The sequence below is a fragment of the Acanthopagrus latus genome, chromosome 16, assembly GCF_904848185.1.
Source record: "Acanthopagrus latus isolate v.2019 chromosome 16, fAcaLat1.1, whole genome shotgun sequence".
NCBI lineage: Eukaryota > Metazoa > Chordata > Actinopteri > Spariformes > Sparidae > Acanthopagrus > Acanthopagrus latus.
Genome location: NC_051054.1, coordinates 10,281,455 through 10,306,140, shown reverse-complemented (window position 1 = coordinate 10,306,140; position 24,686 = coordinate 10,281,455). Strand labels below are relative to the sequence as shown.

Genomic DNA, 24,686 nt, shown 5'->3' with positions numbered 1-24,686 from the left:
AGTAGTCTAGTGGTTGAAAAGACACTTTTTGTTGCATTTGATGCATCTTTTTTCACTGCAATTTTTGATGCATCAAACAATCTTTGATACATTTTTAGTTAGTAAAATTATTAATGGCAATAATGATTGGCTGACTAATCATGATTATCTCTACTATGGATATTATCATTATTTAAACAATCTATGGCACTGCGTCACGATAGAGTAGCACTGCACCATCAAGTGCACCTGACCACAAAGCCCAGCAGCACACAGGTAGACACGAGTACCTTTGCTATTTACACATTGCACATTTAGTGGGCGCTGGGCGTGAAATTCATAACTGCATCGGCCTGAAACTAGCTACAACACTTGCGCTGCGTTGTGGGCCGCTTTGCGCCAGGTGCAATAGAATGAATGATTGGAAAATTGTCATTTAGACAGCAAACATGAATCAGTTTTAGCAGCAGTCATTTTGTTAGGGTGTATATCAGTCCTCTTTGTCAAATAATGGATATCAAATTTTGTACTAAACTCTGAATACACCGTATTGTATCCTCATATTTTGTGATGGCTAGGGGAATATGAGCCGTGGAGCCAGATGGAAACATTAAAGATGGGAGCCAGCTAAACACTGTTGTCTGGACGCGGGACAAGACTTGGCTGGGACAACGTTATGGGGATTTGTGTGAGTTTGGGGTGGGGCGGGGTTGATGTGAGGGGGTTTCGGGGGTTCTTGAGAAATAGTATGCATTAGAATGTTAGAATAGGGTTCGATTACATCCATTAGAGATAGTGAGGACTGTGACTGCCGCATGCTGACGTGCCTGTGTGAGAATGGAGAAGATAAGGTTACCTCTGTCAGGGAAACGTGCTGAGAGGGGGCAATGATGGGGATTTTCATGAAGTGTAAATATATGAGACCTAACTATGACAATTCAGATTACATAACAGTAAAACTACTTTCGTTTTTATTGTCTTCAGTGTCCTTACATCTCTGGCCACATCTGAGGAGCAGAGGGAAGAAGGACTGTATCCTGACACTGCTAATAAAAATCCTTTTGTTGTTTACTATGTGTGTCCTTGCCTGGGACAACAAGTGAGGGGGACTGTCGAAATGCTGTTGGTTATTTGTTTCGCAAAATTGAGCCTTTTTTTTCTCCCTCCCTTTTCACTTTCGAGCGGCGGGCCTGTTTGTGAAGGTGTGGCTGCTTATGAAAGCTGACAGGCAACCTGGCGCAGGGTGCGAATGCTGATGCAAAGCGGGCCGGACAAATGTCTGCACACACACCAGCATTCTGTCGCCGGCTGCCCGCGGAGATGTCAAACACAATGATGTGGTGAGAGGCTGCGGGAGAGCTCTCCGTGGCGCTACAAGGAAGTCATGACACAGACAAGGACACAGTTTCGTACACAAGAATACACGTAGAATTACATCAGAAAGCAGCACGCTCACCGGCTATTATACGACCTGTGAGAATAACAACGGAGCCGGCCCATCAACCGAATCCACGTTCGGACTGGAATGATCACCTGTCTTTAGCAAACACAGTGACTGTCCGCACTATTCATCTCACTCTATTGTCTAATTTCGACAACTCAGTAATTGTGTTACACGTCAGGCCCCCGGAGCCTGGACAATACTGCAAATCGTTTCAAAGTGCCCCAAATTCATTAATTACAGAGGGTGTTAATCTCATTGAGATGGGGAATGGGGGGATGAAGAGAGGAAAAGGACCCTCATAACTCATCCAATTAGGTAATTGAGTGTTACTTGGATTAGAAGGAAAAAAGGAGGAGTCCTGGCTGAGATTGAGGACGTCTGGTTGCATAGTAAGAATACATAAATGGCCATCTATAGATTAGAAGTAATTGTGTGCGAAATCTGATCCTATCCATCTAAAACCTCTAATTTCACTGCTTCCCTTAAATTTTCCGAAATGTAGGCTTCGGGGTTGAGTAGAAAAGGACAGGCAAACTAACCAAAGTAGCATAATCTGACTGTATTTATGTGTAGATTTGTGTGTTGGTGATGAACCACCACTGTTCCATCGTACTGTATGAGCTCACAGGGCAAGAAAATATCATCGAACACTTCACTTTTAAGACATCCTGTGAGACTGCCGCACACCATTCCAGTAAAAGTCTTTCAAGTACGAGAAGAAGAGACATTCATGCCAGATGAAGCGGCAATGAAATGACAATAAGGAAGTGAAGCAATCACACAACACCGCTGACCAGCAGCAGTGGCTTGGGGAGCGGTGAGCAGGGCCAGGCCAGTTCTGCTGGCCAGCCTCAGCACACTGCAGCAATCGAAGTGGTACTTTGTTAAAGTTGCAAACTGCCTGTGTGAAGAAGCCAAATTCTATTTCATTTTAAGTACACTGGCAGCCTCGGGGCTCTGTGCCATTTAAAGAGTGGATCCTGTAATTCCCCTAAGTGCTTCCCATTGCAAAAGGCACTATGTACAAATTAATGAACAAATCAACAAACACAAAGCCAAGTTTTTACCGGGACGCTCCTCTCAAGCAATTAGTAAAAGTACATTATCTAACCTGATGGAAGAAAAGAGGCATAAACAAGTTCAAGCTGGAAAACGGAAGAGGGAAACCTGTCCATCACAGCAGAGTAAAATGTTTGAGAGGGTCCATAATGGACCAAGTGTTAATGTGTATATCTGCTGAGTGTGTGTGTGTGCATGTGTGTTTTTTAGCTGAGCAGTCTGCCTGTCTGCCTGCAGAGCAGCCCAGATTATGCATGAATCGGGCTGCTTATCAGCTGACCTTTAAATTGGAGCCGCAGAGCGACTGCAGGCCCAAGGGCTGACGCTCATACCTGATTGGCTGCTGCGCCTCAGACCTGCTGACAATAGAAATTAACAGAACCAGGTGGGCATATCCGCAGGCGGCAGAAGTATGGCGTAGAGGGAGATAGGGGGGTGGGGAGTGGGGACTGCATTAATATCAAAATATATTTCCACTATTTTCCGCAACTGTCTTTTCTTAAGCTTCAGGAGAGAAGGAGAAAGTCATTATGTGCTGTGAAGCATGCTAACGGTGGCGCAGGTAAGAACAGGCGAGCTGGGTATTACCTGGATTTCATCTCTCACTCACACGCGCTATCTTTCCCTCCATCCCTCTTTCCTTTCTCTCTCCACTCACTCTGTATTCTAATGGCAGAGGGGGCTTGGCAGGCTGTGATTGCTTGATAGATAGATATCTCCTGTTGGAGAGGGCTACATGGAAGAGGAGACGGGGGCTGAGGATGAGGTGTGTGTTCTGTCGTCCGCAGGGACAAGGAGCTCTGTGTGTCTGCGGAGGATGATGGATTACATGGGGGCCTCGGGTTTGTGTCGACGCGTGTGCATGTATGTGTGTGGGCACGGTCCCGTCCGCCATGTCGCTATGTACACAATGAAAGCATGGCAGTGAATTAATTCTTCACAACGGCAGCTGGAAAAGGTCATTAAATAAAACAAATGTTTGCGAACGGGAATCCCCGGGAATTAACCTCAGCACCATATAGGCAACAGTGCAGTGGCCTGGCAGTGGATGAGAGCATTACGTTGTCTCGTGCACAAGAGCGCAGGTGGCTCAGTGCGCTGGCATACGCTTGGCCTTATGTCAGATTAAAATGAGCTGAGAAAATGCTTTGGATTTAATTTGCCTGCGTGTTCATCATGGTCATTCATATGTGACAGTTACATGCACATGATCTCCACCGGCAGCTGATGGAGTGTCCTTGCTCTCCGTGCTCCTGACGTCTGTCTGGGAGTGGGAGGGCTTACGAGGTCAGCCAGCTCTTCCTGTTCATCTCCATTCCAACGACCGGTATGGGCTGTAACTGATCTGCTGCATTCATAAAGACGTCCAACGTGAGCTGTGTGTGCGTGTACGTGTGTGTCATGTGATGAAGCAGGCCCACGGGGGTAAGATGGAGTGGCCAGCCACGGTGCTGCATCTGTCACCAACACAAAAACTTCAGCAGTCGCCCAGGAACAGAAGACAGAGAGCCGCTATCACAACCTATGTGTGTGTGTGTTGCTGTGTATGTGGAGTGTGTGTGTGTGTAGGCTCAGCAACGCATGTGGGTGAGACCTTATCATAGCTGGCCACATTCCTAGCAGGAAGATAAAAGAGGCCAAATGAACCAGATCACTGCAGCCTGTGTATGCAATACATGTGTGAGTGTGTGTGTGTGTGCGTGTGTGTGTGTGCGTGTGTGTGAGCATTTGTCAGTGATGAATAGGAGTTTAAGGACCTACACCTTACAGATAAGCGAAGAAAATCATCATGAAAACAACAACGACGCTACAATGAAGGCTCGAATAAATACCAGAGGAGCCCTGCAGGCAGACATCAACTACAGTCAGACACAATGTAGAGCCAGAAGACGTCACGAGAAATGAGTGGGTAATGGTCACTGGGTGGCCTGTGGCGGCCTTGTCTTACCCTCATATAATGGTCTCATTCACATAGGCTGGCACATAACACGACACTGTCTTCCTGATACCGATTCAATGCCTCAATTTTTATGATATCAGAAAATAAGTACCGATAAGCTCAGGCGTCAGTGTTCGCTTTTAACTGAATAAAAAACATGTCTCTAATAAAGAGAGGAGACAAAGTAGAGGCTGTTAATTGAAAAAAAAAGTTGTTTGCCAACCACCAATAAAACTTTGAAAAAAACTTTGAAAAAAGACAAAAGTGTATTCAAGTATATGTGCTTCATGAGAGTATAGATAACAGACAACTGCCTCTTCATCTTCATCTTCTTCAACTTCTTCTTCTTCTTCTTCTTGAGTTTTATTGGTGGTTGGAAAAGAACTTTAGTAGCAGCTATAGTAATACATACGGATGAATATAAATGATAATGACAATGAAGTAAAAAAAAAACTCTGTATTTAATGTGGGTCTACTGATCTACTAAATAAGGTCAGTCATCAGTATCGACAGCTCTTCGATCCCTATTCCAGACCACAATATTATCCTGGTGTACTTTACTCTGCTGCCTTCCAAAACAAACTCTCTTTCTCTCTCCTCCTCAGACGACGTACAGTAGATGAGCTCCCTTCCTTCGAGCTCGGAAGAGGAATTTGCTGGATGAGGGAGCACATCTCTCCTTCATAAGGAACGTTGTTGCATTTCATTAGGGATAAGATTCATCACGGCAAGCAAACAAGAGAGCCGTGCAAATCGCATTGGAGGAATTCCTACACTATGCTCAACATTGTCTGTCACACACACATAAACACAGCTCAGAAAAGGCACAAAGCAAACAAAAGCTGAGAGAGCTGATTCAGGAGACAAAGGGGTACATCAAGGACGGTGATACTATGTGATTGCTCATTATTGTGCACTTCAAAATGACACATTACTGTGCCAGTGGTGAGAATGGCAGCCGGCTGCCTGGAGTTTAACAGGCATATTTTTTTCTCCTTGAACAACTGAGCTGCTCCTTCATCAGAGGCCCAGGTCCCACAGAGACCGAGCATGTGGGTCACCAGTGTGCTCTCCTGGTCAGAGGCCCCGCGCTGTATCTGAGTGAAAGGGTACCCTAGGGTCCATTTTGGAGATGTCTGTAGAGTTCGAGCTCTGACCCTGGAAAAAGCGGCACAGAAAAGGCCTGTATATGGACCAATTTCACAGGTCACAACCCTGTCTCAGAGCCGGAGCGACACAGTGGGAGTGTGTGAACACAGCCTAGGGGATCTGTCCCATGATGAGATGCTGGTGATATCTCAGCAGTACCCGGACTCTACAGTAGTGGCTGTCAGCCTATTGATTCACAGCTCCAGTGACTGGGGAGACAGGGACCAGGAGTCCGGTTGTGGAGCCTCAGCTGGGACAGTGTGTGATTTTATATATATATATATATATATATATATATATATATATATATATATATATATATATATATATATATATATATATATATATATATATGTGTGTGTGTGTGTGTGTGTGTGTGTGTGTGTCCTGAGCATGTCATAGCAGTCAAGTAGAGCATTATGTGCCCGAGGCTAGCGGACCTAAACAACAGTGAATAGAGAGAGAGCTGAAGTCAACAGCTGCATATGGGACACAACAGATCTATTCATGACAGATGCACAAATGTAGACACACACACACACACACACACACACACACACACTTGTCACATACTGGACAGTGGCCTGGTTGTAGCTCAAGAGATAAGAGGGATGCCATGCAAGCTCTGTGAGTTACAATGTGGGAGAGCCGACGGGAGATGTTACCACACACTACCAGACAGTCCCCCTGTGTCTTCTAGTGTGTTAAAGACAAAGATGGTGTCTGTCTGCTGGAGGCAGCACGCTGGCTCCGGTCGAGCGTGGGATGGAGCTGGAGGTGTATGTAAGCGATTTTTTGATAATAGATGGACTTCAATGAAAGCTTTGATTTCGATATAAACAAGCAGCATAAAACAGAAGAGAGACAGAGACAAAGACACACAGGGGGAGAAAGAGTGTGAGAGAACAACAACCCTGAAAAATATTTGCGTATTAGAGAGAAAGAACACAGAGTTCTGGTTCACACAGTGTTTTGTCCCCAATAGAGATGTGTTTATTCTCCGTGTTTGAAGTCGTATCTTTATGTGTTAGCACGGAGTGGGTGGTGCAGGACATGAATTGACAGCTTATCTAACGCTGAAGCTCCAGATGGAAAAAGGGAGAAATAATACCAGGAAATATTCTGACTATCTATGAACTTCAATGAGCTCTTACTTGCTCAAATATACATGCTTGTGTACTTTACTTGTGAATGTGAAACTTTCTCATCATCATCCAACTTTGAAAAGGGAGAAACTCGACTGGCTGCCCATAAATTGCTGAACATTAAGCAATGTCCTCGTTTAGCAGATTTGTTCCTGCGCTTTGGCAGCTGTGCAGACCCCTCTCCGGCCCGGCCTGGTCTCTCTGGGAGAGGTCAATCACAGGGACGTCTGCCAGGTGAGAGGTTGGCTCAGGCTTAATCGATGCTCGCCAGAGGAGGAGAGACGTGCGGGACGAGGCAGGTAGACAGGCCGGTATGGTAACTACCATGCAGGGACTAAACTATTCCTGCAGGGGTTGTCTGGCCAACTGCTGAGCCTTCGCCGTGTCGGAGAAACTTACGCTTCAAACTGCTCCGGGGGATTGATTTGACAGCTAATTTACAGAGGAGATTTGCATAAGGCCACGCGCTAATAAGGCAGGCTTTTCTCTCCCATCCTTTGTCTTTCTCCGCTATCTTTTTTCGGCGGTCTCCTTCCCTTTTTTTTAGATCTCAGCAAATAGTTACAGATAATGTAAGCGAATTAAAGAGACAAGAGATTCAAATTGGATATTGATTAAGAGACCAAAGCCTGGTGTTTTCTCCTGTTAAAGCCTGTGTTTAAATGATTGATTCACAATGTCACTCTCCACATCCTGTTCGACTGTGTGGCGAGTGGTGTTCGGGATTGGTCGTGCCTCGGAGCCTACAATGGGCCCACATCAAGTCACACCAATGCTAAGTGCTTTGACACAGCCACACAAAGAGCCCTGCCTATCTGATGCCAATCTCCCCAGGTCCTGGTGTCACACAGGTAGAGGCTTTCAGGGAGAGCAAGGACAAAGTCTCCTCAGCAGCACCGGCACAATGCAGCCTGACTGACAGCAGAGAGGACAAAATGGAGCCTCTATGTCAAGTGGATGTTTAAGTGGAGGGAGGAAAAGGAGAGAGGATTCAGGAACAGGCGCATGCATTGGGTCCACAGAGAAAATAATATGTAGACAACAGAATGCTTTCTGCCTGGATGTGGCGCGACTCAAAGCCAAACAGAAAAAAAAGTGTTTCCAAGAACTACCTGGTTTAACCTCACAACAGGCGACGCACCACACACTGCCTTTTTAACAGCCTGGTAAACTTTTGCTGTTCTTCAGTACGCCGTAGTAGCAGCACGAGCACGGAAAAATGATTTATAACACAAAGAGACGTGCTCGCACAGTGTCGGCTACACACAAGTGTGGAGACACGTCACGCCGACACACCATCTGTCCCCGAATTAACACTCGACCATTTGCGAGGCTGGAACTCACTTTTCTTGTCCTTGAACAGGTCGAAAATATGGAGGATCTGCCTGAAGTAGGGCACAAGAGCCTCGCCGACTTTGTCTCCAGACTTCACCAGATGCTGCAGGACTTTCATGGTGGTGCACATCACCTGATGGTTCCTCGTGTTCAAGGCATCTGTAAGGGGAGGACAAGGCAGAGGTCAGTCCAGACAGAAAGGGCTGCAAGGACAGGCTGTGGGATGTAAACTCAGTTTACAGGTTGTTTGTTCAGCAGGAGGAGGCACATTAACTGTGGAGTGACAACTGCAACTATATGGTCCATAAGAGCGGGCTTCACAGACACGCAGAGCCAAAACACGCATAAAACCTAACCCCCACACGTTCCCTTTCCCTTGAAAGCACTTCCTTTATAGTCGGGCTTTGATTTAGACTGGCTTGTCTGCAATCAGTGATTTCAAATGCACTAGGGAAGCAGACGTAAGTGAGAGCCAATCACTGGGCTATTTGGCCTACAGCTGCACTTAACTCCATCTCCCCCTGATAGAGAGAACAAAAGAGAATGATGGTGGAAGAGATGGAGGGCTGGAGAGATCAAGAGAGACAAATACAGAGAAAGAGCAAGAGAGATGGAGGGAGGAGGAAAAAAGGAAAATGTCAGAGAGACGAATAAAGAGATGTGACAGGCAGGGGGCAAAGGGTTAGAAAATAACTGTGATTTGCAACTAAGACCGACACATTTTTCTAGTTCTTTGAACTTGTTTTATTTGCACTCTTTTAGTATTTTTTTTTTTTTTACTTATCTGAGCTTCTGTAAGAGTGCTGGTAATTCCCTTTATTCAGGCTGCCAGTTAAAAACATCACACCCCACTTTAGAAAACTAGACCTGAGCTGTCTCTCTTTACGGAACTGAAAGTTGTCATTTGATGCCTACTTAAAAAAACAAGAAAAAAGGCGATTGTAATGGCATAACAGAGCCTTTTTTGCCAGTAAGTACCTGCAACAACAAAAACGAAAGGCGTGACAAAACAATATTTCATGAGAATGAGTCAAAACAAAGAAAACAGAGCAGGTGGTTGACTGAGAGGAGGAGAAATGTGTTAGTAGGTGACTGAGAGAGGAAAAACGTGAGTGACAGACAGAGAAAAGCTAGCACCAAAACTTGAAAAGCTAAAAACGGATGGCCTGAAATCAGAAAGGCATTGGAAAATCACCCAGTGAATCACTATTCAAACACGATTTTTGGTCTTGAGGTGAACAAATCACTTTCTCTCTCCATCGTTTAATTCGTCTTCGTCTCTCATTCTTTCTCGACACACTGCAAGAGGGGCGGTCACATCAACTCTCACAGAAACAAATGGCCGCCAACAAGACGGGAAAAAAACTAAAATGATGAAATGTGTTTACGCTTCAGTCGCGCTGATGAAGACAAAGCTTGTTGCCAGAAGTGCAATAAAGTGTTTTACAAGCCACTAGGAGGCCATGCTACTGATTTGTTTAAGCGCCTTTTGAGCGAACAATATAAATTTGCAGAGATGCACGCGACTTCAGCTGCTGTGCCACAGTCCATCTTTCATCCATCTTCCTTTTCCACTGCGCGTCATTCAACTGGGGATTCACCAAAACCATTTTTCTCCTGATATGTTGATATGATGATAAGTACAGATCCAAATTCAGTCAGTCTGTTATCATCAGTAAATAAAAAATAAATCAGTATACATTTCCAAGTGAGAAAATAGAATGGAAATAAGGAAATACTCAAGTAAAGTACTCGGGCAGTACTTAGTGACATTGTGACCGCCTGTTCAATAGTGATCCACAGCAGTGGACTGATGAACCCCTACATTTATTCAGTTATATTGTTTATTTAACAGGGGGACAATAAGCCAAACATTTATTGCACCTGATACGGCTAAAAGCTCATTTCCATCTGCAGTCCCTCGGCGTAGACTGCCAGTTATGTGCAGGTTAACAAATTAAACGACAACAGTCAGATGTGGTCAATAAAACACACACTTTGAAAACAGAGATGTTAAAAGATCAATATATTAATCAGATAAAGAGGCGAGTCTAATTTCCCACTTGTGTACCATCAGTACAAGAATACATCAGACATATTGTACCAAAGCTGTAGACACAGTGCTCACAATGAATAACTCTGCTATTAAAGAGAGAATATCTTTATCGCTGGGAACAATAAAGCTACTCTTATATAAATCCTTTCTGTTACTGGCAAATTTATCAATAGGACGGATAGAAAACGTTGTAAAGCACAAAACTGATCAGTATTGGTAAGTGTAGTGATTTCGATGACATCCTGACAATAGTCTTCCCTCGCAGCGCTCTGAAAACTGACTGAGAGAGAAAAAGAGCAGCGACCCTAAAATATCGTGTGTGACAGTTAGAGCACTCAGAAAGAGCATCTGCATCACCAGCAGCCTGTGTTAAAACAGCTCATATGCAAATACAAAGCTGTCACAGGCGCACACACTCACGCGCAACAGTCACACTGTTGATACACACACAGTCATGCGGGCACGCGCACAAACACACACACTGAAAGCAATGAGACAAAACGTCAGCCTCAGCCATGAGCACAGCCCCATCAAAACATGAATGAAGTTATACAGCGCCGAGGAGTCGCATAAACAACAAGAGGCTGAAACATTTTACACCCTCATCACACTGCATTAGTGCATGCATGTGAGAAAAGGATCAGCTTAACCAGATCCACTGTTCTGTGTCCATTGACGAGCTTGCGAACGACCGTCTTTGTCTTTGCCAGCGTGTGTGCGTGGGTGTGTGAGGCCCGTGGAGGCGACAAGCGGCGGTGACGATGCTGATTGAGCAGATCTATTGTGCTTTATGCCATCTCTCCATCTCTGCCTTAGTGTCTCCCCAGATAGACAAGCGCAGAGATATCTGCCATCACCGAGATAAGGTGGAATGTGGAATGACAGGAATTTCAAACCTACATAACAAACAATGAAATTCTAATTACCAGCCAGCGCAAACAATTTTCCCTGCTGTGACATTTGGACCGCAGGACTGTTCAATTATTCATCGGCACTCTCGCCTTCGCTCAAAAAAAAAGAAAAGAAGAGAAAGGAAAAAAAATTAAAAGAGCGGAGGAGAAGGAGGCGGCTGAGGGCCTGATGTATTAATGCTGGTATAAAAACCTGTGTTGGGACAAATCTGAATAAAGTAATAATCTATTCATTCTCGGGCCTGTTTCATATTCAGTATTAAAATAAAACAATGGTGACCTTGTCTTGCGTTTCCTGCAAAATGTCAAAGGTAGGGTGACACGCTGGATTGTTTAGCGGCGAATTGTTCCCGCTTATTGTATAAATACACTTTTGAGATCAGAAGATGTTCCCGTGCAGCAGCGTGACTGAGGATCTTCTTATCACAAAAGTCTCATTCTGGCTCAAAGCTGAGCAAATGTTATGCCAATCAACTGAGGCTCAATGGAGGCATGGCTCTGAATCCTCCTCCCTATTTAAGCGCGCCAGAAAAAACCCAAACCACAGCAATTTAGTAACATTTTATTCTCCCCTCTCAAGTTGCCATGTCCATGTTTAGCTAAGTGAGACGTATTGCACCTTTTGTGCTTCATATATGACATTTTTTTCTGCAAATGCATCTTTTTGGTTATTTTACAAGTGGTTATATTTCCAAAAATATATTTAAGGGAAAAAAAAACTTCTAAAATTCATCAAAACCTCAAAAACTATAAACATGTCATTTAAAATGTTGTTTGTTCCCTTTTTTGGCTGAGGAGGAAGTCTCTCCAACGTGAGATGAAGGGCACAGGGTTTACAGTGGCAATGAGTTCAGTATGAAAGTCACAGAGGACAGGGCCTCTGAGTATAATGTCAGCCCGAGCCTCCTTCATTGTGTATTCTCATTGGGTGACCTGCAGTCATCATCAAAATTCACCAGGGCCTGACGTGACTCAGTCGCTCTGCAGATAAGAGCCTGCCAGCCACATTGAAGATGTATTAACGTCAGAGGAGAAAAATATATATCTTGCCGTTTTAGACTGCAGACGGCTTTTCACTTTCTTCCTCTTTCCGCCATCCCTTCTTCTTCCCTGCTCCACAGAAAAGTAATTAATCTGCAACAGAGACACGGACTGGCGGCTTCGCCTTGTGGACGGCGAAACAGGCCTGATTTTTAATAAACCAAGAAGTTAATAAGGAGCAGGCCATTTAAAATTCCATTATCAGTGCAAAGTGTGTATTTTCATGAGGAGCATAGCCATCACCTTTGGTCTGGCCTCCCGAAGGCAAATGGCTCAAACTGCTGAGGGGTTTGAATTTATAAACTACTGTCTAAGTTAGCAAGTGGCCTGGTCACTTCATGTATAATAGCAAGTTGTGTGTGAAGTGGGTGCTACTTGATAGAGGGCGAATTGTATATCGGGCTATCCGAATGTTTAAACAACCTGAAACAGCACACTGAGCTGGACACATTATGGCATGAAAACTATCAAATTAATATTCATTGAATTTATAGGGAAATTTCAGCCCAAAAATCAATGATACATGTTCTTCCTCTTACTTGGAATGTTATTTATCTATCTAGATTGTTTCGGTGCAATTTGTACCAAGATTTGAATCTACTAGTTCCCTTTCATATCAGTACGCAGTGCAAGAGGCTTGACGAGTAAGCTAACAAGTAGATGAAGGCTTCTTTCTGTGTGGTGAATCAGATAAAAAATAGTTCCTTCCTTGAAACCTCTTACAACAAGGTCGGTGGATAATCTTGGGTATCCGAGTCATGATTTCTGGAAAGAGACTTTGTCGCTGAGTTTTTCAAATGTTATTTTTTCGGCCCTTTGAGCACCACAAGCTGAGTGCCATCTAGTTCCATTACAATCAGTTCGAGGCAGACGTTTAAAAACTCAAGGGAACTCACACCAAAACAATCTCAATGGATAAATATGACTACAGGAGAGGAAAAATATGTATTTGGATTTGGGGGCGAACTGTCGCTTCAACTTTATAAAGTCGTAACTTTTTCCATTATCTAGAAAGTAAAGTGGACGAGTAAATAGCATTGTAGTAAAAATAAATAACACAAAAGTAGATGCCACACAATGTGGGACGGGTAAGCTCTTACAGTGTGTGCTCAGTGCGCTGTTGGTTCACACTTTGTGCCAGGGTCAGTCTGTCACCGTGTCTCTGTGTCTCCAACAGCCCTGCCTATTGTTGGCCGTTACGCCCCTCTGCCTCCACAGACGTCCAACACCCACACACAAACAGGGAACACACTTCACATACACGTACACACCACCAGCCAACTGCCCATGACATGAACAGTATCCCAGGCTCACTGGGCGCCACTTAAAGGCTCCCACTTTGAAACTGACACTCCGCTTTGGCAGCGGCGCCAAACAAAGGACTGTGTGTGTGTGTGTGTGTGTGTGTGTGTGTGTGACTGTGTCTATGCATGTGTGTAGAAATTACTCCAGCAAAAAGCCACACTCTGCATTCTTCCAACTCCTCTGTACCTTCATCCTCCTCTCGTTCGCCACTCAAGAAACCATTCGTGTCCACTTCACTGTAAATTCTGATGTCTATTTTTGAAGTCACGGACCACTCAGCCCTGTGACACGACCTTTCCGCCCACCTCCATCTGCCAACTTCTGTGTGTGTATGTGTGTGTGTGTGTGGGGTCAGCGTGAAAAAAAAAGGTAAGGAGGCACAACACCTTGACACAGTTAAATGTAGCATGTCACCACTTTGCACATGGCAGATTATCAGGCACACTTTTAGAGCCAGCCTCTTCCAGCAAATGCAAAAACAAGGGCGCTTCGCCCTGAGGGTTAATGTAATAATAGGAACAGTATGACTGTGGAACCAAATTAGGACTTGTCACAGGACTGGTTATATGGTAATGTTAGAATCTGTTGTGGCGCGAGTGCGTCAAAACAGGTGAGTCTATTCCTGGTGAAGTATGTTGTTCTATTTTAGTTGCACTTCAGCGCCGCCGTGAGTCGTTTGAGGGTGCAATTGTGAAATTATTCAAAAATATGTGAATACAGTTAAGATATAGACTGTGATGCATTTTCATATTGATTTAATCATTTCATTTAATACTGATAATACTGTTATTTGTGTGTAGTTTCAAGTTGTTCAAGGATATTCTTTATAACACTTTGTATGTTTAATTTATTCAATTTCCCGCCAACTCTACCAGACCTTGTGCTTACTCTATGCCCAAAACCTGTATCTGTTATTATATTATGACACATTTAAGACTGCAGCTAGCTACACTACAAGGAACTGTGTTTTCTAGACTTTGGATGTGGCCAAAATGTAATGACGCTGTCATCAAAATAGTAAATAATGAAAAAGATGAAATATGTATGAAGGCTTAAGTGAAACTCTCAATGAGGTTACTTGGAGGTCAATCACTCATAAAATAATAATAATAATAATAATATTCAGTATAGAAAGGTTTGTAAAACGTATGCAAAGGAATTAGATAGTAGAGCTATTTTGCTGGGGAAGTTAATTGAATAGTTGCTGTATTTTAATTGTAGAAAATTGCTGTGATAATGTTTCTGTGTGACACACAGAAGTAACACCAAATTACGTATAATTTAAATGCAAAAATGTCATTCAGCGGACTGGAGGTAATCACATCTTCCCACAACTGCAGGGGGGGCAGAGTGAAGGGAGCAATGACATCAGCACTCACAGGGTCGGGAAAGGTGTGTGTGATCTCTAAAGCGTGAGAGTAGAGGCCGTCCCAGACTTACTCCTGATGGGAATGATGAGCTGGGGAATGACGGGAAGGATCTTGTCGCCTCCGTGGTCCAGCAAGTCCTCGGCTCCCTGTTGGGCCAGGAACGCGTACGGATGAGCCGTCTCAGATAAGCCGTCGAAAAACAGAGGCAGGTAGTGGTTGTAGTCCAGTGTCTCAATATCCACCTGAGGACAGACATTAGCATTTCCATTTACATTAGAGGCATTATCAACTGTTTCTTTAAGACGGAGAGGCTGACAAAGTCAAAGAGGACTCTCTGTCCTTCGCTCAAGGGCATTTGTTGGAACATGTGACTGTTGGCGGAGGCATTAGCTAGCAGCAGGGATAAACTTTTGTTTACTGGGCCCTCTTTCTCCTTTCCTACCAAGTCACCACCTGTACCTGTGCATACAAACATACAAAAGTGCGCGCGGTGAGAGATTTAGGAGATGAAAATTCCACTTGTTTTCAGCAAGTGCCGTAAAGCTCCATTTCATTCTCTGCCCTTTCTCTATGTTTGTCCTTGGCTTTGCGCAATATCTGGGGCTAAAGCTCCCTCTGGCAGCCATTTATAACCCTTGCATTAAACACATACATACACAACCCTCACACACACACACAATAGTGGGGGACAGCTGTTCAGGAGATCATGACACAGCGGCATGTGGCATCTTGTGGGCTGACATGTTAACACCTGTTTACACCATTTATGGGACGGACAGAAAGGCGCGCACACAGTCGAGGCGGTTGATGAAGACATTCGTCCGGCTGCAGGTCACAGGTGGGCTTTGATGTCGCTGGAGTGTGTGAGTCAAAGCAAAGTCTTTCATGTGTGTGAAGCCATCAGAGCAAAGCCACTCAGGCTAGCTGGGCCTGAATGAACAGCTGACCCGGAGGAGGCTGTCCTTGAGCCTTGCGCGTGCTCTGAAAATCATACAAAAATGCTACTTGTTAGCTGTGAATTATCTGTGCGTACTAGATCTAGTTACCGAGTGTGTATTTATAACAGCGGTATCAGCTGTGGCACCGCATCCCAATGGCACCATTGTTGAGCGAGGGGTTAGAGGTTGAATGGGTGATTCTGTTTTTCATGTAATGAAAGGTAATCCCTTTGGTGCAGAGGCAAACAGCCCCTAGCAGCCAGCAGTCCTTGAGGACAGCTGAAGCCATAAGGAGACACTCACTCACTGTCCACACACGCATATGTACACATATACACACACACACACACACACCCTGCTGGGTCACTCTGGTCTGTGCTGAATGTCACCCAGGCAGCGACGCTCAGTGCTTTCAAGTCCCCAGCCCTCGCTCAGCCGCCGGTCAGAGCCGAGACTTCAAAGCGGGGCAGACCTCCCCCCTCCGATCCTGCTGCCAATTCTCCCTGACACACATCTCCCCCACCGGGTAAACACAGAGACAGAAAGGAGGAGAAACGAAAAGTGATTGTGTGATTGGAAAAGTGAGTGATGGCAAGATGGCGACAGAAAGAAACAGAGAACTCACACTGATAGCGGAGAGAGATGAGGCCGATTGCTTTGAGGCAATTTGCCAGCCAACCTTGACCTTTCCCTCCGCCTGGTCAAGATCATCGTTGTGAGTCAGGCAGGCCGGAGAACAAAAGCAAACATGAGCCCACAGATGAGGGGGTGAGGGAACGGAGGGGCGAGGAAGAGGAGAGATGACACTAACGCACAGCGGTGCTTGCTAGCCGGTGGCAGTCGATGACACACACGGACACATCATTACACACTCTGCTTTTTTGAATTTCTTTGGCCACAACAATATAACAGATCTAAAGACGATCACAGATGATCTTAACCAAATACCCACATCGTGGGTGCAACATGTTTGTTTTTTTTCCCAACCTCTATGCAGATTTATATCCCACTGGGAGCATTTTAGAAGCTGAGCTAAATGCCTGCCTGATATTATTGATTTGCTTAGATTGTGTTTAGTTCCTTGTCTTGATTTTTGTATTTCTAGAAGTAGGCTACATAGTGACATGGTTGCTCTTCTTTGTGTGTGTTTAAGGTTGAGGGTGGCCATGACGTCCATGTGTCCGACTTCCTGCCTGATTTGATTAGCCCTGTGCAGCGTACAGTAAGGTGGCCTCTGTCCACTCCCGTCAAAAACAGACTTGGCACAGACAAATCCTCCTCTTGTGGGATGCTTCTGAAACAATCTGTGGCGTGCCTGGCGGGATCACAAGCATTATGTAGAATGGCTCAGCCACATAATACCCAGAATGTTCCACTTTGACCTGGAAATCAATCAGTGTCTAGGCTTGCAGTCGCTGTAAATATTCAATGGCATATGACGTATTAAATTCCAGAAAGATCACCTTCGTTATAAAGTAATATTAGTCTGTTGGTTTACAGTTTTGGGAAACATGGGAAAATGCTGTTCTTTTAATACTGAAGATAATTAAGAAGATGAAATGGAACTGAAATTTAGAGTGAAAGATTAAGTTAAAATTGCAGGTTGAGAAATTGAAAACAGAGAAGCAAAATGTTTAATTCTTTAATCAATTTTATGGTGAAGTGTTCTGGTGCGCTGGGGGCACTCAGAGTGTACATGATTATGTGATCCTTCGTGCCTGTGGGTGTATATTGGTGTTCTCATGGTTTTCCTGCTCTCAAATTAGGCAGATGTTTGATTTAAAAAGCTGTTTAATGACTTTGGTTGCTGGCGCGCTGATGTGACACATATTTTATAAAACAAGGGAAAACTCGGAGACATTCAATTATAAAAGCTGCATTTCTAAGTCTACTGATATGAGCGTACAGTCATATTTACCACTGTCAGTTAATTATCAGGTCTCACATTTAGACAGAGGCACACACTCACCTACCCTCTTGCATGAGAACCTGAGATGTTGTGGGAATAATTACCTGAGAGCATTAACGTGGTGTTTTTGTGAGGATGCCTCTGAACTCTGTGATGCTCTTAATCAAAATCACATAAACAAGCACTTTGGGACTGGCTGAAGATTCCAGTTAGCGCTGAAGTAGTGTGGACAATCAGTAAACACCTTCACACACTCGTGCTGCAACGTAGCGCACACATACACACACTCACTCTCTGGGAATCTTAATCAGCGGCTGCGCCGAGCGGTAACTCTTGCATCCTTTATCGATTGTCCGCCCAGGTTTGTTTGTCTTTGGGTGCCTATGGGAATCCCCCTGGAGTCCAGGGAGTCAATGAGAGTAGAGCGCAGAAAGACTATCAGCCAAGTAGCAGCAATTAGCCCTGGGACACAGACCTGCATGTCTCCTCTGGTCAGAGCTGCAACAGCAGACACACAGCAACAGAGGCAGACGAGGCTGGGAGCGAGCCTGAGGAGAGCCTCTGCTCATTAAACAACAGTATCAGAGGCCCCTGACAGGCACAGGAGAGCAGCAGGAATGAAAACAGCAGGTTGCCACTTTAAATACACAATAGCTGGACATGATTGTGTGTAGGGGTGTGTGTGTGTGTGAATACATGTGTGGGTGGATGGATGACTGTGTATAGGTGTTTGTATGAATGCTGTCATGTGATCTCCACAGATCCGTACAGCCTGTGTGTGTTCAGATGTGATAAGCTATTGGGCCAGTTTGCCAGGGTGGTGTGAGTTATTTATGTTAAAATAGGCTGAGGGCAAAATCACACACAGAGGGCTATACAGCGAGAACTGCGAAAGCGACAGCAAAAATGAGGGAAGAAAAGACGGAGTAACCACATGTGTGTGTGTGTTTGTGTTTTCAGTCTGCTCCTGGCTGTTCCTAATTGGACTTTATCAGATGTGACCTCTCCCCATTATATAAAACCACACTTGGCTGTTAGCTTGTGGGTTGCGGTAGCCAGCAGAGTGACATTGTGTGCGTTTGGATGTCATTTAGTGCTGCACAATATCGGAAAAAGACTCAGATTGTGATATTTTCGCCAGATAACTGGAACAGCTCCATTTCGAAAATGATTAATCATAGGAAAATAATTGGGGTGATTTTGCAGGGGAACTCCATTTAATCAAACGACCAAAGTAGACTGCGCTTTGTTTGATACAATGATCAAGAATGATTGTGATTAGTGGCTCGCTGTGCATGTCACTCAAGCACAGCAAGCAACAAATCCACATGTATCCAAAAACCCAGACTATGTAATATAGTATTCAGGACAGACTTATCATTATCCATGGAAATGAGCATTTATGTGACTTCAGCGGTCAAGTTTTAGAGAGCGAATGCTCCACGTCTTGCTGCTCTGATTGCTTGGAGGTCCCGTCTGTAGATTCATCCAGGGCAAAGGCACAAGGCTAAGGAAACTGGACAGAGAGGTTCCAGCTAGACAGATCTATCCTCCCCTCCTCGTGGTTGAAGAGCAACCATTCAGTACAGGTCCATATCCTTGGGCAACGCTGCGTCTGACAGACACTTCTCTAAACCCTCAAACAACACTGTCAAATCTGTCTCGAAATGATACTACGCCCACGTAATTCCATTTTAGTCAGAGCTACATCACGTTACAGAAAGTATCTAGCAAACCTAACCTTTGCTGTCTTGCTAATAGCAGGTCACGTGGAACACGAGGGAGAAGACACCCAGGGTTGCCAGCTTTTTGACAATGATGCTATTTTAATTGACGACAGCATAATGGTTTGACCTGGATTCTGTTAACACAAGTACAGGTTTCTGTATTTAGATGAGCTGGCAGATGAGCTGCTGTCAATTCAGCTTCAAGAGGAGAACAGTCTCCCCACTGGTGCCACTCTCTCTATGAGTCATCCATTACACAGTCACTATGGCGAAACAAACAGCCATTAGTTCTGCTAAATATGTACCTAGGAAGACCAAAAAGGATTTCAGGATTCATGTATGACAGCACGTAGACAGTGCAGCATGTATCGCACTCATAATGCTATGGGGACGAAGGAGGCAGACATGAAGCAACAAATGCTGATAAAAATAAATAAATAACAAAACACAACACAACAAAATTCCCATCAGTCATCGGTGTGATTTTGACTTCATGGAACAAGCAGGCACGCTGCTGCTCTGAGAAACCATGTTTTCTTAAATCCCCATCTGCTGTGTGATATAGGAATAATGAAGACTTGACACTGCACTGTGATTTTCTTTTTTTGTTGTCGAGTCTCTCCAGCCGCAGGGCATGGCGGCGTTCTTGTTTCTGACAGCCTTGTTTGTTATTTTTGACACATAGACTGACTTCCTGTGATTTAAGGATCAATTATATAAAGAAAATGCTGCAGTCTAACGGTGTATTTATTATCCTATCCTACAATGGAGGTAAAGGAAGCACTCCATGAGCCAAATTCAATAAGCAGGAGCTCAATTTACATTGAAGCTGACAATCACTATGTGGATAACAATATCCCACTTACTAATATCTCATATGAACTGTTTGCCCCACCATTAAATTAGTCTTTTGGATGTGAAAATTGGCCAACTCCATCCATCTATGCATCTGCTACAGTAGACATCACAATATGGACAAGTGCAATTTGGCCAGAGAATAGACATAGTGAAGGCAAATTAGATAGATAATAAATTTGGACTGGTTTTTGCTGGTTGTTTTTTTCTTTTTCTTTTTTTTAATTTTTCTTTTTTTTTACATTTTATAAACTAAACAGTTAACTGATTAAGTTTGAAAATAATCAGGAGATTAATCAATGCTGAAAATGAACATTAGTTGCAGCTGCAAGTGTTGCTTTAAAAGATGTTAACGCATGCCGACACATCTTTATTAGCTAAATTACCACAGTGGGCGCAAAATGAGTCTTGCATTTAATTGTATTATCGTTGACAAACAATCAGGGATTTAAATGCTGCTTTTTATTTTTATTCACGTTGCCAACAAAAAGTAAACTAAATTGGCCTTTGCGGCTGATTCAACACAGAGCTGATTAGTTTGCAGAGATGCTGTGCCTCTTTGAGAGAAGATTCTTTGTGTCAAACCTCTCACATTCTTTTTTAGAGATGGTCATAAGCACGCAACACACAACTTACATTAATAATTTATTCATCCTAATCCTACCCTGTTTCCAACTGAGCTGCACACCTCTGGCCACAACATTTCCAAAAAGCAGTCGCTGTGTGTGTGCACTCACTGTGAATACCAGAAAGAGGAAAAAAAGAGAGAAAAAAGAGAAAAGGAACCGAATATTTTGACTTTCTTGGAGGTCACAATAAGAAGAGCAAGACTGGAATAGGCAAACGATAAGTGAGGGAAAGAGGAGTGAGTCACTCTCGCTATCTCCCCTGACAGCTGTTTCCATCTAACAAGCATGCAAGTATGCTCGATTCAAAGAGCTAGTAGTAGAGTGCATGGTGTCAATTGAAATGATACCTAACACAAGCCGGATGAGACAATTTTAGGGCTTCAAAGATAGTTCAAAAGCAGGACACAGGGAGTTATGAATTTTATGTGAACCTGCCTCTCTCTCTATTGCTCTCTCTCTCACACACACACACACACACACACACACACACACCATCCAAACATATGAAAACACACATACACTGAGATGAAAAGAATTTTTATTTTGGCACAGAGACATGCCACCAGTCCCAAACGATGTGTTGAGGATTAAACGCGGGATGGTGTTATTAGGGTAACAAACATTAGTGATTGAAACAGTTGACCCCATAGACAGTGTTCCTGTTGAGACTGTGCCTCTGTTATCGCTGCAGTGAAAAGATGCAGAAAATTCTTTGCATAAGTTTCCGTTAGAAATTGCACATGTCGGAAAACATTCTCATTAATCCCACAATGAGTGTTTTCCGGAGAGCTTAAAAAACCAACAAGCCACCAGATATTTTGCAACACAACTGAAAGGCGCCCGACTTTGCTGCTTTTTCATGCAGACGTGTACTTAAACCGGCATCATCAAAACCATTATTAAGTTTATACTTCAGCAATTTCCTTGTTTACATAAGAAACAAAGAATAAATTTGGTTCGCCTCCTGCTGAGAACCCATCACAATTATTTTCCTATAAACAAGCAAAGCGAGCAAAACCAATTAATTCTCCAACACGCAGTTCAAACTTGTCAGTAGAATGCTGTTAATATCTGGCAATAAATGTGTTTGTTTACATTTTCCAAGTAGCTCATGCAGTTTTGGTCGGACACAGCGTGAACGCTGGCCTCTGTTAGCCATCGCGCAGGCGACTCAAAGTGGCAATTTGAGTCTCGGGCAGGCCGCTGTGGCCGCAGTGATTGAAATGAGGTGCGCATGGAGTGAAGGAGGAAGACGCTGAGGTGGGGCGAGGAAGAGGCCGACTCAAGCCTGCTCCAGTTTTAAAGGTGAAGCAGCTAAATAAAGCTAAGATTAGGACTCCACTCGCTGTGTGTATTTGTGTGTGTTTGCCTGTATGTGTGCACTCCAGCACGGGACCCTCTGCCACTGTGATGGAAGTAGGCCAGAACAGCAGAAAGAGGCAGGAGGAGGAGGGAAAACAGGAGGAGATGAACATAACAAAGTGAGACAAACCATTTCAAATCATGAGTTTTCCTTATCTCAGTTTAATGCGTGCCTGTCCGTTGTCATATGTTGGTCCATGTGCAGTTACCGGCACGGTTGCTCAGACAGTGTCAGATACAGGCCTTTCCAATGACCTAGCAATGGTTACAAAGTCACAGCCAGCCAGCGGTGTGATTGCGCCTGTGTCTTGTCTATTCAAAAGCCACGGCCTCTGCTCTTAGCGCCCAGTGATTACAGCTCAGCAGCCGAGCTTGACAACACACAGGCAGAGTGTAATCAAGTCAGAGAGAGGGAGGTGTAATCAGCATTTCCCCTCCAATCAGCCCCAAAATCACTGTCTCTAATCTGCAGCCAGCCATTGATGGGTTTGATTGATAGGATGGATTTGTTATCTGGCTGTGGGGGTCTGCAGGGAGCAGAACAACAAGCAAGAGCAAGAGACACAGTCAGCTTATCAGCTATCGCTACATTTGTTACCGCTCCCCTCGTCGTCGAGCGAGCTGAGCTTTTTCCTCACAGGCTACAACTGCGGCTCGCCTCTCATTTATCATACAGAAGAATTAAATGTGGACACTTCAAAGTACTTCCACACACAAGGGTCCCCGGGGGCATGTGTTTTCTCCCTGTTTAAAATGGAAGGGCCAATCCATCACTGGTTGTTTGTGACGGAAACAGAAACCGCAGAGAGTATTTGTGTATGTGTGTGTGTGCGTGTGCGCGTGTGTGTATGAGCGTGCAAGCGTGCATGTGTTGATGCATGCATTAATTACTCGCATATATATGTGTGTGTGTCTGTATGTGTGTGTGATTTGTACATGTCAGATGCACAGTCAAGATAAGGGGACAGAGTAATGCTTTTTCAGCGAGCAAACACCATGACTGGAACATCGACTGCCTGCACACTTTTGATAAATCTTGCTGCTCTGCGTCGCACTGTACTGAAAAAAAAATCCTCCCAAATGTTCAAACAAATATGCTCATTCTCAATGAGCATGTGATGAATGAGCTCCATTGATTCTGTGTGTGACGCTAAAACAATAGAGACCAAGACAAATGCTCGGTCTGTTTAAGATAACAAGGCTGCTCCGCCAGGCTGTGTGACAGTCTCGATAGTGCGTGGATCGGCAAAACGAAGCAAACAAAGACGAGATATAATTCAGCAGATACAATTATGTTGCACATTGGCGGCCATTAACATGCAAAAAACAATAAGTTGGCAGTTTATTTTCAAGGTTACCTTGTCTCTGTCTCTCGTCTCTCCAAGTTGTCTCTTACACAAAACTGAACAGGGAATGATTAATTAAAGGTCCAGTTTGAAGAACTTTAGCGGCTCTGTGCAGAGCACTGATAACTGCATGTTTTGTGTTGGCAGAGGCTGTCTATAAACACACACTTTTGATGAATTGGGATGTTTAAAAGCCTGGTTAAGCCAGAAGAGATGTAAGAACACAAAATGTTCTTTTGTACTTCATATGTGTCAAGGAATCAGCTTAGAAAGATCATGTAATATGATTAAAATCCCCAGCTAGCTGCTAAAAGGACCTTGAGTTGAGATTATTTTGTCAACTTATGTCTGAAAGGCCAAGAATGATCCTTGAAGCCAAAACTGACTCCTGAAACATGTTTTTAAAATTCATTAATTTGCAATTCCACGACAACTGGGCAAACTCCATCTGCTGAAGAAAATAGAGAACGGCTACTAATTGGACCTTGAGGTGAGAGTGTTTGTCCAACAAAATATTTCTTGCATTACATGGTGCCTGCTTAAATCAAAAGATCCCAATTCTGCTCAGGCAACTTGACCAACTGTGGCTACCATCCAGACTTTCAGTGCCAGAAACACCACAGGTGACAATGCCACGGCTAAAGAAAAATAAATTGCAGGGAGACTGTTGACAATATTTTAAATTCAACAAGTGCACCCTGACTCTGAGCTTGTGTGTCGAGTGTGCAGAGCCAGTAATGCCCACCCTGAGCTGGGGAGAAGCACAAGGAATCAGCGGCATCAGTGGCAGAAGGCAGTGTGCTTTTAGGGCCAAGCAGCAGCAGCAGCAGCAGCAGCAGAGGAAGAGAGTGTCTGTCAAGGCTCTGTCCAGCTCCTAATGGGATGTTCTTGTTGTTGCCAGCGGATAACTCTCATCCTGTGTTCTGGACTACAGATCAAAGAGGCCTGGACTCCACAGAGCTTCCACGGCTGCATGCGTGGAGAGGACGTAGGCGGAGAGTTGGAGTAGGAAGGGTAAGTAAAGGGTAAAATAAGAAAGCATGGAAGTAAACAGGTAAGAAATCAAACAACAGAGAGGGCAAATGAAGAAAAATCCTGCTTTGCAGTGAGCACGCACTGTGGCCCGCTGTTCACCCTCACAGGCAGATCAGAGCTCATCCTTCTATCTTCTGCTTCTATTTAGGTGA

The 24,686-nt window shown here is 44.2% G+C and overlaps 1 protein-coding gene across 1 annotated transcript in view; it reads right to left on the bottom strand.

Annotated features, from left to right (window-relative positions):
- Positions 1-24,686, bottom strand: part of pacrg (PARK2 co-regulated) — a 128,005-nt gene that overhangs the window by 47,523 nt on the left and 55,796 nt on the right. The window contains exons 3-4 of the mRNA XM_037125063.1: positions 14,804-14,975; positions 8,060-8,209 (exon numbers count right to left, since the gene is read on the bottom strand). Of these exons, the coding sequence (XP_036980958.1) occupies positions 8,060-8,209; positions 14,804-14,975 (322 nt within the window). The remainder of the gene's footprint in view (positions 1-8,059; positions 8,210-14,803; positions 14,976-24,686) is intronic.